Genomic DNA, 15,691 nt, shown 5'->3' on the forward strand with positions numbered 1-15,691 from the left:
GTGCCTGCATCCCCAGGAATCACCCAGGCAGATTGTGATGTAGGCCCGGGTCTTGCCGTGGTTTTGCTTCTGCTGTTGGATAAAGAGCAAGGGACAGCTGCTTGGTGTGCTTGGCTCAGATCCTGCAGCCACTGTCCCCGTTCTGTGGAGAATCCAAGGCTTTGGCTCTTGCTTTTTGCTTTGCCTCCAGCCTCACTGCTGGCTGCTCTGGGGAGGTGATGATCAGGATGAGCATGGAGATTTTAGAAAGGCAAGGGATTCCTGTGGTCCCAAGCGTGTTTGCACTGCAAAACCATGGAATAGCGTCTCAGGGTGTGAATTTCCACTATTTCCAAAGCCAGTCTGAATATAATGCCAGACTGGGAGCTTACAGAGACATCTTTGGCGAGTATCTAAGTTTCCTGGCTAGATAGTAAATGAGCATGTGCATGTGTGTGATATGTACTTCGGGAGAAATGACAACTGGGAAGTGTCACAGGCCCCTCTTTCAGCTACTTTTCCCTGGGGACCATGAAAAAAAAAGGATCCTATGCAACAACCTCCATTCCCAGCAATGTCTCTTGACAGACAAAATGACAGACGAAGGAGAACTTGTTATAGGTCAAGTACTGTGTCCTGTGGCTTGTGGTAAAAGCGAGCTGTCCTTAACCTTCACAGCTCACTCTGCTCCAAGGAGAAGTTTTTGTCTTGGCATTGTCAGGGCCTCGCTTGTGCACTTCTTCACTGCAGTGACTTCCTTCCAGGAGCAAAGCAAGGCAGCTTATTGGGAGCTGCTCCACAGACATGCCCATGGGTAGCACAGGTGGAAGGCCACACAATGGCTGCATGTTTTCCTGTACTTCAGCAGCATTTGGGACATGCCACAGAGGGAATCTGAGAAGTGCATCCCCCATGCTGATCCCAGAATCCACTTCAGCTTTCAGCCCTAAAAGAGAGTTTGATGTTCTTGTGGTGCTGGATCAAGATAGGTGCTGGTGAGGAGTATAAAGGAGGAAAGCATCTAGCATCCCACCCTGGGCAGCCTGATCCAGTGGATGGCAACTCTGCCCCTTGCAGGGGTTGAACTGGATGGGCTTAAGGTCCTTCCAACTCAACCATTCAATGGTTCTGTGATGCTGTTGGTTTCTTTGCACTGTTCCTGACCCACAGGGTTGTTGGAGTGGTGTTCGCAGCTAAGCAGGTGAAATTGTTCTGAGCCTGTACTTAAAAACAATAAAAGGCAAAACGAAAGGATTTGTCCATAATTAAAATACTGCATTTATCAAGAAAGGCATAATACCTCTCTGAGTTCTGATTTTGGAATGTTCTAAGTGGTTTGTTTTGTGACAAAGATTGTTTAGAGGAAAATAGAGTAGGCTGAAATCCTGGTGTGTAGTGGGAGTGTAATTTAGAGAAATCTTTGAGCTTTGTATGGTGTGGAGCATGGCTCAAGCTGGAAATCAGTGTTGCTCTCCACCCACACTGTCGTCCCTGCTGGCATGGTTGGGGGTCCTGCCTCCCCGCGCATGCTCTGCTGCGTGGAGGCTTCTGTCTTGTCATAGACAGTGTGCTCTGCTCCAAATGGAGAATGTCAGTCCAAATCCAAAAATAACATAATGAAGACAAAAATCGCTTATTGCTGTAATGCTACAGAATAGCTCCTCAGATCAGGCCATTGACATTTCAGAGAACAGAACAAACCAAAGTGCAGCCGGAGAACCAGCAAATGCTCTCTTTATTTATTCCATCTCTTCTGACGGCTGCATTGGAGTAGTAGGGAATTCAGCTATGAAATGTGTTCCATGGGCTCCTGTGCAGTGCTGAGGTTTGTTTAGAAGCCAAAGGAAGGACCCTTTTCTTGCTCAGGAGCTCTGCTAAAACAACCAGAGTGCACTTTTAGCATGAGTATGGGGGATCCAAAAGGGGGAAGCTGAGGTTTTCGTTCACAGCACTTGTAGAGCAAATACCTATATATGTGCCCAGGTTTCTTTATGTTAGGAGTAGTCCAGTATCAGGGAGAGACAGGGTGCTGGAAGGACAGGACAAGGAGGAAGAAAGCAAGTGGCATAGCGCTGGCAGCACCTGTGGTACCCTGCTGTGATTCCTGCTGCTTGGAGCTGCTCCCTGCCCTTGTGCTAAGGCAGTCATGAGTCTACAGGGATTGGAAATCAGGAATATGACCTCCCTTGTGGTCCAGAGGGATCATGGTGGAACAGTACTGTGGCTGTTAAAGCCCTTTGTTTGGCCATTGGTGAATTTTGCCATTGCCAACTTTTACCAGGTCCTTCTGACCAGTTGAGGCAAGATCCAGTATTTTTGGGGAGAAGAGGCAGACACTGAATTGCACAACCTATGTTCTCTCCTGCCTAAACAAAAGGTGGTTTATCTTCATTAAGATTCTGTGTTGTGCAAAAGGCCTGCTTCAGACAGGTTTCTCTGTTCCTCTCCTTTGTTTAGCCTTGGGGTAACCTGGACTCTAGAAAAGTGACAAGGTAATTGTGTTGGCCTTTGCCTGACTGTTGTGGCTTGGTATGTGGTTTAAAAAAAATGCCAAATAATAGTCTTTCTCAATCCCCAGCCACCAAAATTAAGATATGCAAGGACTGGAATTAGAGTTTTCTTGGTGCATTGTTTGCCGTTTTCATAGATGTGAATGGGTAGTGTGAACAGGGCAAACTCTGGCCAGGATTTTGTGTTTTTAACTTGCATAGACTTAATGTCAGATTAGTTCAGCGGCTTAGTTGATGCAGTTCCAGGAAGAAAACAATGAGAGTGACATAAATGTTGGAGAATTGGATTACATGAGTCCTGCTGCAGTAAATGAAGTAAAAGAGGGGTAACTTGGGTTTGAGTCTGTGAAAACTAAGGAAGCTTTTGGCTTATGTTCTAGTTATTAATTTACTCAGAGAAAAACAAAATATTCTTTGAATAAACCCCTATTACGGGCCAAATTAAGTATGTCACTGCTGAATAAGCCCCACTGGCATCTCTGAAGCTGACTCACATTTGTCCATGTGCTTCATTTCTTTGCTGAACAGGAATCAAACTGATTTTTTTAATAAATTCACAACAATTGTTTAAAATACTTCACCACCTTAATCTGTAAAAGACCAGCATCTTTTGTATTTCAGTTTAAAGTTCTCCACATTATGCCAGTTAGCGGTCACTGGGAACAACACTTTGTTTGGACATGAGGCCTGACAGGATGAGCCTCAAGAGATTTTCAGAGGAACTGGGGTTCTTGAGTGAAAATGGAACTTATTGAACTGGTATTGATAGTTGTGTGTCACTTAAATTCAGCATTAATGCTTCTGAAGGACAGTTCTCGTCAGTTTAAAAACTTTATCATGTAGTAGTTTAGAAGCCATGTGAATAAACTGAGATTATTGTTCTGAGTTCTGGAAAAGCCTCTTGAAAACTTACTCTTTGGTTATGAATTATGATAGATGTACCTTCTTTGAACTTGAGGCTGTTCTGCACTGCTGGTGCTGAGTCTTAATTCCCCCGCTTTGGGTTGTATAACACCCAGTTAAAGGCATGGAGGGATTATGCTCTCTGAGGTTTTGATGACATGTTAGATTTGGGATTATATTTGGGAGAAAAACTCACAGTTCTATCACAGAACAAAGGCAGAGTGTGTAGCTAAACAAGTGTGGTTCTTAAGTAGACATTTTGTGTTTCAAAACGTGATCCTCCATCTGGAGGAGCAAAGCATGAGTACACAGCATGCTTCAACCCAAAAATACTTCTGTCTGGAAAATTATCACATGCCATTTTGACCATAACTTCTCCTTGAACTGTTGTCTCCTTTGGATTTGTAATTCTCTATGTTTGTTCCCTTCCTTCTACATGGATGGATTTTCTGTACGCAAGGGGCATATCTGGTAGTGCTAGGTAAACTGTGATCCTCAGATCTGTACTTCCTGATGTCTTTTAAGGTGTTTCCAATCTATTAATTCTCTGTGCTTGAGAGCCATACAATTAGTCATCTGTTTCCAACAGAAAACACACGTCAGATGAACACCATGCACGATATGAATTCTGTGTGAATGAAATTTACACCAAAGTACAGTTTATATTGTCGTGTTTTTCTTTGTCAGAAGATAGATCCTTGCAACAGCTGTGGCACAGGCTTATATTTCACTTACTAGTTGGCAGTGCAAATGTGTCTAAAATGGAATGGATCAGCATCTAGCTGTGACACATTCTCATTTATTCTTTAAGATCTTGATAGGAGCATCTAGATGGTTACTAATAAATGATACTTGCAACAACTTCAAAGCATGTAGTTTGAGATACCAAACGCTCTTGTGTCCAAAGACTACTTTAAAAATATTAAGGCCAACTTCAGCTTTGAAGAGAATTTCATACAGGAACTAGTCAGAGCACTCACTTGTATTTTATCTAGTCCACCTCTCTGCTTTTGTCCTCCAAGCAAATGACAGATCTGCATTCAGCCTCCTGCCATTTTATATGCAAATGTCCTATGAGATGATTCTCTCCTTTGCTAATGCACTTCATATTGCATTTTAAGCATCGTCTTGATGAGTGACACTTTTTTTAGCGCTTCCTTTATCTCTTTTTTTCCCCCTTCCCAAAGTTTCATCAAAAAACTGTTTTGATTGCTTAACTTAAAGCATTTGGTCTTGAATTCATCAGCTCCTGATTTTTGAGCCCTGCAATTAGCATGGTTGGTCTTGGTCTTTTACATGACCTAGTGGTCAAAGCCAATTGTAGGGAAATACTTCCGTAGCCAGACTTAGTTAATTAAAATCAGTTTGTAAACCCCATTTTAAATCTTCTAAAGAAATTCAGATTATTGGTCCTGGAGTGCAGGGAGCTGAGTGTGTTGGTAGTTAATGGCAGGACCACAGGATTTGCGGGTTCAAAGAGATTAAGCTGCCGAGTTGTGAAGAGATTGAGAAATGGAAAAGATTGGGCCAGTTCACAAATCTCATAACTGTCAGGAGCCCTCAAGCACCAAAGCAGATATTTTGTATATACTCAAGAGATTACAAAGTTTACAGAGAAAATCATCTCACAGGAGGAATCTTGACTTAAGGCTTCATTACCTTTGTGAAAACTTGGTAAGCTGTGCAGTTACAAACGTGCTTGGTGTTACCACTTGTCATTAACCCAGAGGTATTAGGGGATCCCAACAGTTCTGCTTTGGCTTTTAGAGAAATGAAATCCCAGGGTTTGGGTACAGAAGTATTTATTTAAGAGGATATTTCAGCTGTGTGATGTACGCAAAGCAAGTCAGACTGTGGTCTCAGGAAACAAATGCACACTCACTCTAGGCAGCCCTGAATTTTCGAAGTATTTGATGTGTTTTTAGATACAGTGTAACTCTTTGGCCGAGATGATGTAACCACGTATCTCCCCAAATAAATAAACCTCCTCCTCCCTGGCCACACTCCCATGCCCTTTTTTTTTGAGTTGCTGCTGGTGCTTATCACATCCCAATGTGAGGTTCTCTGGGGAGCTGAACCAGTAAGAAAATGTTTGTGTTCTTTGTTGTGGGATTTGATTTGTGTTTTCTCCCCTCCTTCTTTCCCGGTGTCCCTCTCTGGGCCAGCTCACGCCGTGGTCTGATGACTCCAAGGGTGTGGGGCTGCCCATGGCAGGCAGCCTCCCAGCCCCACGGTGTTGCTACCTGCTGACCAAGCAGCAACATCTCAGCTGTCTCGCCTGTCCCTCTGTTGATTTTTAGATCTCGTTGAGTTAGGTTCCGCATCTGGCCTGGGAGAAAGTTGAGCAGTAGCAGGAAACTGGGGAAGTGAATTGGTGCTTTCTGGTCTGGTCCAAATGAGACAGCACTGCAGGATGGTTATTATTTTTAATTGAAATGGTATTGACTTTCATTATCAATGAATTCAGATATTGCATAGGCTCCAAACCATTCATTATATTTAGAAGTCATTGCTCCAAATATGTGGTATCAAATGACTAATTTTGTTTAAGCTTTGCCGATGCTGAACTGTAATCTAGCTTTTGCCCCGAGTAACAAACCTACTGAAATAATACTGACAACACTGTTTGCTTTTCCTTCTTTTGTTCAGCATCTGAACCCAATCTGAAACTACGATCCAGACTAAAGCAAAAAGTTGCTGAAAGACGGAGCAGCCCCCTGTTGCGCAGGAAGGATGGCCCGGTTGTCACTGCTCTGAAGAAGCGCCCACTAGATGTCACAGGTATGTTGGGCCAACAACAGAAGCTGCAAACTCACTGAAGTGTCCCTTTCCAAAAGCAGTTCTTGCATATGGCTAATTTTGCAGTCTGGATCTCTTGTGACTCTTAATGTTGGAGAAGAGTATGGTGATAGGGCAAAGGGTGATGGTTTCCAATGAAAAGAGGGGAGATTTAAATTAGATATTAGGAAGAAATTCTTTACTATGAGGGTGGTGAGGCCCTGGCACAGGCTGCCCAGAGAAGCTGTGGATACCCCATCCCTGGCAGTGCTCAAGGCCAGGCTGGATGGGGCTATGGGCAGCCTGGTCTGTGGGAGGTGTCCCTACCCACGACAGGGGTTGGGGCTGGGTGGGCTTTAAGGTCCCTGCCAACGCAACCCAGTCTGTGATTCTGTAATATTGGTGGAGTTCACTAGTGGGTGATGCAGGTATGTGCCTGCATCAGTTACCCATCTATAGAGACAGCATTGCCAACACAATGACCTTTTTTTTTGAGCTACATTTAAGATATGTAAACAGATACAGGTATGCTACAGGACTGCTGTTTTTTTCCTGAGCATTTCTCTGATCTTCAGCAACAGATTTTTGAGAAATAAAATTTCTCGAAGGTCATTCTCCTAATATCCATGGGGAGGCCGTAACTCATAGCTGTCTTTTTCCAGCAGTAAATGTTATACACCCCTGGGATGTTTTTGGCTTTAGGAAGACTCCCATTTTTCCTCATTAAGTAATTACGTTCCAGTTTTAAAGCATTTAAGGCTTTTTTATTTAATATATGTACCTGGTATTTTTGACTACGTATTTTCGGTTCCTTGTTGAAAAATAGTATTCTTCTGGGAGTGAAATTTGTAGGGAGGGCTCTGAGTAAACTGGTTTGTATACATCACCATAAAGTTAATTCTTAGCACCATCTAGGGATGCCTCTGTGTAAGTACTGCTGCGTGACTGCTTTGACTTTCATCTGGATTTTAAGGCATGCTGTCATGACTCACCCAAACTCCGAGCGAGCTCTCTTCAGGTTTCAGGAGATCCTGGGGCAGCTGTGTGCTGCTCTGTGTCCATGCCTCTCTGCTTGGAAAGGAAACAGATTTCAAGAGCTGTGTATAATTTACATCAGATCTGAAAACTGGATTTACCTCACTCCTCATATCTTGGTATATGTCACATGGCTATTAGGATAACTCAGGCCCCAATGTCCGACCGTGTGATCCAAATAATGCCTTCAGAGATGGCAGTGGAAGCTCTTGCTTCTCACTGGACACAGTCCTGGTTCTGGAAGGCAACCTGGAGAAATATCTGAGCAAAGCTGAGCAGGAGCTGAGCTGTGCTTGTTGCTGGCTCTTGGTGCACAGGTGGGAATGAAGAGGGTTCAAATTTTTGTTGGAGCAGTTATGGTAAGAGCAGACTTCTGAGTGTAACACTACTTTTAGCATTCCCTCTGCAAGAATAAGAAATTACTTTTAATCCCTGAAGAATACATCTTCCTAGAGTCAGAGTTTGAATGTAGTAGTTTTCCTATGTCTAGGTAGTATACATGAAGTTGAATATGTTGTTGGTAATGACGTGGTGCCAAAAAAAACCCCACCAAAACACTATTCTTCATGCAGTCAGAATATTTTTTCATAGAGAAGTTCAGTGTCAAGTGGTCAGTTTGATGTTACTCGTTGCAGAGTTCTTGATAATGAGAAGCCTGCTAAATGCAGAGAGAAAAAAAAGGAGCAAGGCTTTTTTTTTTTTTTTTTTTTTAGGAAAAAAAAACAACCAAACATCGCTGATAATTTGTTGGAGGTCCTTGCAATGATCAAAAGAGCAAAACAGTATGTGCAGAATAATGCCATAAAAAGTAGTTAAAAAATCCCCCAGGTTGTAACGGTTGGCTTTTATTTCTCCTGGGGCATCCTAGAGCACTTATGAGACTGCTGCAGCCTGAACCCTAGCAGCTGCTGGGAGATTCTTCTGATGTTGGGTAAATCCTGTGCCTGGGGGTGGAGGAAAGCTCAGAAAAAAAATGTTCTAATGTTATTTACTTTCAAAAACAAAGGAGAATCACTGGAAGCTATGCCATGCACAGGGTGAGAGACCTGAAGAGGAAAGTTTTCTGGCTGTTGCAATTCCATATTTTGTTTTTGTTTGTTGTTATTTCTACATAATTAATGGGGAGGCTTTGATTTCAAGCTGGCCATCTCTGTGGTTCTGGTTGTTGAGTTCACAGGGAGTGTGTTGATAAAACGTAGGGAGGTGAGAGGATTTTCTGCATGTCCTGGTGATAACAGAATTATCTGGGGGCATTAATTCTGCTTTGGGTCTTCCAATGAGAAAGTGATTTGCTCTGAGAGTGCAGACTTTCCAAAAAAAGAAGGCGATGTCCTGAAGTGGGTTTAGTCTCTCTTGGATCCAGTGGAGTTTTGCCTGACTTTTTGTGAAACATCTGCACTGAAGTGGTACCCTTTTGAGCAAAGTGCAAAGTCCAGCACAATTCGTGGTGACAGGGAACTCAGTTGCTAACAGGTTAGGATTATAAGCTAATCAGGTTTAAAGAAGCATTCTGGAAAATTGATGCAGAACAATCCGACATACTGCAGTTTGGCCTCTGCAAGCTTTCTGTGCCTTTTATCATCTTCCAATTGTACTTAAGGTCATTAATACTCTTTAAAGAGAAAACCCCATGAGGTGAATACATAGATAAGGTAAGTAGGTGCTTGGAGAGGCCGTTTGAAAGTGTGTATCAGTATTTTGAGAGCCCTGTGAAAATTTAAGGAGGAGACGGGGAGGAGGGTTGCTTTCCTCCAAAACAAAACTCGAGGGGTTGTTATCTGTCTAAATATCATTTCGGAGATTGCTTGTAATGCTAAAAGTTGGTTTTGGATGTGTTTTAGACTCTGCATGCAACAGTGCTCCTGGATCTGGTCCCAGCTCTCCAAACAACAGCTCCAATAACATAAGCTCTGAGAATGGAATTACAGGATCAGTCACGAGCATTCAAGCAGAGGTACAGAGCCCTTCCTTTCTCTGCGTTTAACACTTGAATTTCTAATCAGATTGCACAGAGGTTTAGGTGTTGGGGCACACAGACTGGTGTGCGGCACGCTGCAAACCCCAGATCGTGACTTGGAGCAGACTCGGGGAATTACCTCTCAGGCTGGGCTGACAGGATGCATTACCTGTTTCTTAAATCCAGTCTGAGCCAGCTCAGGAGCTTCTTGTGGTAACTTGCGCTGGTGTTATTGCGAGTGGAGAGTAAAAATAGAGTGATTTGACAAGGTAAAACATGAAGACTGTTTCCTGGTCAAGCACAAGGATTTTAATGTATTGGGTATCTGTTCTCATATATTGTATATAGGGTGAACTTGTACACAGTAAGTTAGTATCAGTATGGCCAAAGCAGAGCTGGAATAAACAGATTTAACATTTTCCTCCTCATTTAGGACTGAAAGCATGATGCCAGATACCATGTGCTCATGTTTGCAATCTCATAAGCTCCCACCATCTCTTGAGGCGTCTGCTATGGTTGTCAGGGGCAGGGTGTTGGGCTGGGTAGAGGGGATGGATTCTACACAACACTGTGTTTCGTGTTACTGAAGCCCACCTTTTCCTAACGGTATATTTTGGGGTGCAGGCCAACTGGCCCTCACTATAAGCCTTAGAAAACCAGGATGGCTGTGTCACATCACTGGGGCATTTCTTTTTGTCCAGCTTGCCCTCAGTTGTTCTCTCTATGAATGTAGCATCTGTCTTAGAAGTTTTTCTTTTATTTTTATTCCTAATGTAGTGTCACAGCATTTTATGTAGGAATATGCATTCCACTCCACTCTCTCTCCTGCCAACTTACCCAAAATTTGTCTTCATCCACTCTATTGTAGATCTTAAAGGATTAAGTCAAGTATTGTGAAGGCCAAGGCAGTCTAAGTTAGTTTTAGCTTGACAGTGGACACTGGTGCTGTTCTGGAGAAATGTGGGTTTTTAGATGCACTCCATTTAGTAATTTGGAGCAAATCTCAGAAAAGATGTTACAAGTGGGGCTGTTGATTGGGTTTGCAGAACTGAAGGCTGGCTGAACTGCAGGCACTTCCTAGGTATGTTGCTGTTAGCCCCAGGAGGATGAGCGCTCATCTGCCAGCTTTGCTGATTCAGAAACTGTCAATCTTACCTATACTTAGCAAACTGCAAGCCTCAGAGCACTAATGATGGAAAAACTACAGGATTTGACAGTTTCTTGTGATATAAACAGAACAAGCATCTTCCTGCAAGTCAACGTTAGCTCTAGAAGGTACATATGAACACATAATATTCTCCTTAACCATTTTATTTTTCAAGTAATTTGAGCTAATCATCTGTGACTACGCCCCCAGTACTTAATAAAATGGACACAGACTCAACTATAAGAAAATGATTTTCATCAACTTCTGGTAATGCAACGGATCTGTAAGTTAGGCTGAGGCATGAGGGGTGCAGACAATTTAGAAGGAAATCCGCTTACAGCCTGTGTGTTTATCTGGGAGCTGTCACTGAAAGCATCGAAGGCCACCACCTTCCCTTCACCTCTTTTTGCATCTGTATTGCAGTGGCTAATTCACAGCAATACCACTGCATGTGAGGAAAGGAGCACATTGATGTAAAATTTTAAAAAGAGCGACACGTCATGCACCCTTTTCCTATGCAAAAAGCAGAAAGAAAATGTAGTTGCAATCTCCCTGAAGAGAATGCATAGAATGTTTTCACCTTTTTGTGGGTTTTTTTTTTTTTTTAATAATGAATAAATAACACACAAACAATTGTGTAGTTTTAATGTTAAAGCTGCCCAGGACTGCATGAAGTGTATTGGATTGTTGCCATCATAGAACAGAATAAAGTATAAATCACTGTGTGATGGCAAACAGAATGTCAATAACCCATTGCATAAATTGTTCTCCCAGCATTTTAGGCATACTTGAATGGCTTAGCTAAATGTCCTAGTTGCTTGCATCAGTTTGGGGAAAAATGGCTCTGCGTTTTGTGTTGCATGAAACTAGCTGATCCATTTGCCTAGAGAGGTTTATTTGAGAAAAACTGAACATGGCGGGGTTTTAGTTTCTTTTGAATCCTCTGTGGTGTAAGAAGTATTCCCTAGCAGCCTTGGGGCTTAAGATTTCTTTGATACCAGTTGACCAGGCTCACCTTATGTTCCTACTTTTGCATAGTGTATTTATTGAAATGCTTCTGAAAAAATTAATGTTGGCAACTTTCTGTTCCGTGCTTACCTTTATTTTCTAATGTTAAGTGAGAAATATGTCCCTCTGCTAGTTAGTTTGCTAGGTCACCTCTTTAACCATTCCAAGTATGTTGGAACGTGGTATTGGACTTCATTATTGAAGTTCAAGTGTTTGCCTTCAGAATAGAAAGACTCGAGCTCTCTGCCTCCTTTAAAATAGACAATACCTATTTTTAAATAATGTTTTTTAAGTCTGAAGTTTTTTTCTGCCTTGGAAAGGCATGATATTCATTGCTATTGTAGCTGTTAGAAGCCTATAAAAAGTACTCGATTACAGATGAAAATTGTGCATGCTGAAATTGCTCTCATCTGTGCAATTCTAACTATGTTTGTGTACAATCCAGTGATGGGATTTGTATATTTAAAGTGATGATAATGCTGCTAAATGTCTTATGCTTATAGTGTCAAGCTGCTGTTTTTCTCATCATTGTTTTTAAAACAAATCCCCAGGAGATGGTTTGAGGCACAACTACATTTATCGATTGTTCAAAGAGAAAATGGATGCTGGTTTATTTCGTTTACGGTATCAGTAAAATATTTCATTACTTTGCTGGCAATAACTATCTTGTTCTCAGTGTGGCACGCTAACATTTTGTGTTATTTAAATTAAAGGAAAATTGCCAGTAGTGTTCAAAATTACTTGGAAAAAGAAGTGTGTGGGTATGCACAATCATATGCCCTTAGCAGGTACCATTCAACAGCAAAATGCTCTTTTTCCAATTTCTTCCTTTGTGGCAGCAAATTTGTAACTGAGATCTTAAAAGCAGATTTATTCTTTAATATATTTCCCATAAGCTTGACTGACATTAATGAAGGCACAATAAGACAAAGGGAAATAAAAAATTCACTCTGCAGATGAAATTTTGCACAGTGTCGCATGAAAGTTAAGTGGATTTGCTGGATGTGTGGAATTCAGACCTGGTTGGACACTGGTACAATAAGCAGCACATTTGTAGCACAGCAAGGATTGCATCTGCAAGCCCAGACCAGCATCCCATACAGGTGGCTCATGTGGTCGTGGGAAGGTTTGCTCTTCCTTCATGGGCATCACTAGCCCCAGCTCACAGAGTTGGGCTGTCCTGTTAGATGTGTCAGCTGGCCCACCGAAATTTCTGTGAATGAAGGAGGCAGGATTGCTTCTGAAGGTTGTTGTGTATTAGTTGTTTGTTGTTCAATAATTTTTCTTATTTTAGTACTCTTTTTTTTTTTCCCCCTGGTGGTTGCTGCAATGATGTTACTCACCGAGTTTCACTTTTTGAGTGAGGAAAACAGGTTTTTGTTACCCCGAGCTGGCCCAGTCTTGCAACCAAGGGAATTGCCAAGTCCCGTTTCCTTACAGAACATTATTTCATTCTGAAATGTATAAATCCGTTATACAGATCTCTGTTACAATGACATACATTATTCCCAGAGTATAATGCTAGATTAATCATTATCACTTTTTTTCCACAGTAGCAACTGAGTTAAAACAATAGAAATTCTATAGAAAATCTTCCTGAAATCTAAACACTGTTTTATTTAAGCTGTTTATTTTAGCAGTTTATTTAAGTTTTACTGAAGTTGATTTAAGTGAACAGAACACTTGTTTCTTAATAGAAAAATCAGGCAGTTTAAAATAATTTAATCTTTATAATGGGCTTTCTACCAAATATTATAAAATCAATCTCATTTTGCAATTAGGTATTTTTACTTAAGTGTTCCTGCTTTAAATGGCTGCAAGGTAATTCAGTAAATCTCACATTTCATCCTGAAAATTGGGGAGTAGCTACATAAAAAGGCTCTTTGATGGAATTTTGAAGTCTGATTTAAGTGAAAGCGCACCAGTAAATTGTGTAAATTGTCTGTGATTTGCTAAAGAAAACAACCACCATCGTAATGCCTTTCTTACTGTGACAGTAATCTGTTTTAGCTTTAGAAGGGCAAACACTCCAGAAGGAGAAGTAAGGCTGGATCTGAAGCATGGCTTACCTCCCTTGTTCAGTATTCCTGATGTCAGAAGTGAAGTTTCCTGCACTATACATTCCTGATGGGCCCCCAGAGTGCAGTGTCCTCCCTCCAATCGGTGCTGCTGTCTCACTGGGACAATATTCTTCATTTTGTTTGCAGACCAGCCTGGCTCACCGACTGGTGAATCGTGAAGGCTCGGTAACACAGCTTCCACTCTACACTTCTCCTTCTTTGCCCAACATCACACTAGGACTGCCTGCAACTGGCCCTTCCAGCGTAAGTGATGGGGAATGCGGTCTTTGAATTGCTGCTTGATTCCTCCCTTAACCCACCCTGACATCACTTGTGCGTTTGCAGGGAGGATCAGCACAGCAGGATGCTGAGAGACTTGCTATCCCAACCTTGCAGCAGCGGATCTCTCTATTTCCTGGCACCCACCTCACTCCCTACCTGAGCACTACAACGTTGGAAAGAGATGGGGGAACTGCACACAACCCTCTTCTGCAACACATGGTCTTACTGGAACAGCCAACTGCACAAACTCCCTTAGTCACAGGTGAGCACGTGGTAGATAATGTGCAAAGCCTGACATGCAGGCTCTTGTACATTATCTATGTATTCTGTAGGTTTAACTTATAAATTCGTAGGCTATCCAGTGTATATGATGGATAGTTGCCAACTTGGGTAGCCACATCATCCAGAGGCAGGAGGAGGATGCCTTGTCATTTTGGCAAAATTTAAATTAAATAGCATTTACTTAATGTAATTAAATAGCATTTACTTGCAGACTTATGTTTTTCTTATGGATGTAACAACTTGAATAATATTGTTTGAGTTCTAGCCACTGGAGAGTAAAGAGGCAACAAAAGTGTTGCATCTTGTGATTACCCTTCCTGTTTATCACTGATGGTTTCTATTCCATGTATTACAGAAGCACGCATTTACAAAATCACATATTAAAATACTGGCTTTTATCATTATTACAAATGGCAAAAACGTGGCAAAACCAACTGCATTCAAACAGATTGTATTTGTTTGTATATGTTACATTTGCAGTATGTTAATTGCTTTGAATCACTCCCTGTGTCATGTTTTCAGAATTAAGTACCTGTGGGAAGGCATATTTCTATAATTAGGATTGATTCAAAGCAGTATTTCCCAGTAGGACACATTTCTGTTTTACAGTATGTAGTACTGGGACAAAGGATGTTCTGCTTAAGTTACAGACGTGTTGATTTTTATTTTTTTCATGCCATTTCTAATGGAAAATTTCTTGGGTGGTACAGCCCTGGCACAGGCTGCCCAGAGAGGCTGTGGCTGCCCTATCTCTGGCAGTGTTCAAGGCCAGGCTGGGTGGGGCTTTGGGCAGCCTGGTCTGGTTGAAGGTGTCCATGCCCATGGAAGAGGTTGGGGCTGGGTGGGCTTTGGGGTCCCTTCCAAGGCAGAACGTTCTGTGATTCTCTGAAATTACTGAGAGACGTTGGTTGCTGAAACATTACAGCACTGTGTTTGGTTCATGTCTGGTTTTAAATTTGAATTCCAGGAATATACATGGGGATATGATAAGCTTATGAGCATGCACATATGGAGAATCTGAGGCACAGAAGTGTGGTGTTTAACCAGCACTCTCAGAGCTGTGAGAGTGGTGTGTACAGATTCCCTGAGCCATTATGTTTTCTATTGCATTCTGTCATGGTTGTTGTGACATGATGTTGTGCCCAGAGTCATGACACATCTCTTCACCAGTTGTTCTTTCTCTGAGGACGGCTGATGAAGAATCATTGCAAAAGACTTCCTCTCTTATCATATCACCAAAACCTTTTTCTCCATTCGTGCTGGTATTTGGATTAAAGAACTCGTAGGGAGTGCTGTTCTGTTTCCTATTCCACCTCTCTCAAAGCTTCCATCTGTTTACAGTCTATTGTGTGTATTCCTTCTAGTCCACCTTCAATGTGTGGTGTTTTAGAGCAAGTGCATCTTGTTACAAACTGACACTAAGGAGAAATACTCACTATACAGCAGAGCAACAACAAGAAGCACACGTTCCAGATGCAGCAACTGAAACAGAGCAAGCTAACACATGGTCTCGAAAGCCCTACTTAGGACTGGCTCCCAGTCTACAGTTAGTGCTTATAACTTCCTCGGAAGCAAAGTGGAGTTATTAGTATTCTGTCAGTAGCCTTCAGCTGTGGAGATAGTCTCCTGACTACTGCAGAATTGTCCAGTGCACAGCATGCTGGCTCCATGCAGTTAGATGTGGGGATTTTGGGAAACTAAGAGTCCTTGCTGGACAGAAGTGAGCTGATTTTATGAGTTCGGTACTGGT

At 42.0% G+C, this 15,691-nt stretch overlaps 1 protein-coding gene across 14 annotated transcripts in view; it reads left to right on the forward strand.

Annotated features, from left to right (window-relative positions):
• The window catches only part of HDAC4 (histone deacetylase 4), a 235,641-nt gene that overhangs the window by 153,610 nt on the left and 66,340 nt on the right, over window positions 1-15,691 (forward strand). For all 14 annotated transcript variants that reach the window (XM_021400686.1, XM_021400685.1, XM_021400689.1 and 11 more), the window contains 4 exons: window positions 6,042-6,173; window positions 9,047-9,159; window positions 13,525-13,641; window positions 13,723-13,921. In XM_021400686.1, coding sequence (XP_021256361.1) covers window positions 6,042-6,173; window positions 9,047-9,159; window positions 13,525-13,641; window positions 13,723-13,921 — 561 coding nt within the window. The remainder of the gene's footprint in view (window positions 1-6,041; window positions 6,174-9,046; window positions 9,160-13,524; window positions 13,642-13,722; window positions 13,922-15,691) is intronic.

Source organism: Numida meleagris, chromosome 5 (assembly GCF_002078875.1).
Source record: "Numida meleagris isolate 19003 breed g44 Domestic line chromosome 5, NumMel1.0, whole genome shotgun sequence".
Classification (NCBI taxonomy): domain Eukaryota; kingdom Metazoa; phylum Chordata; class Aves; order Galliformes; family Numididae; genus Numida; species Numida meleagris.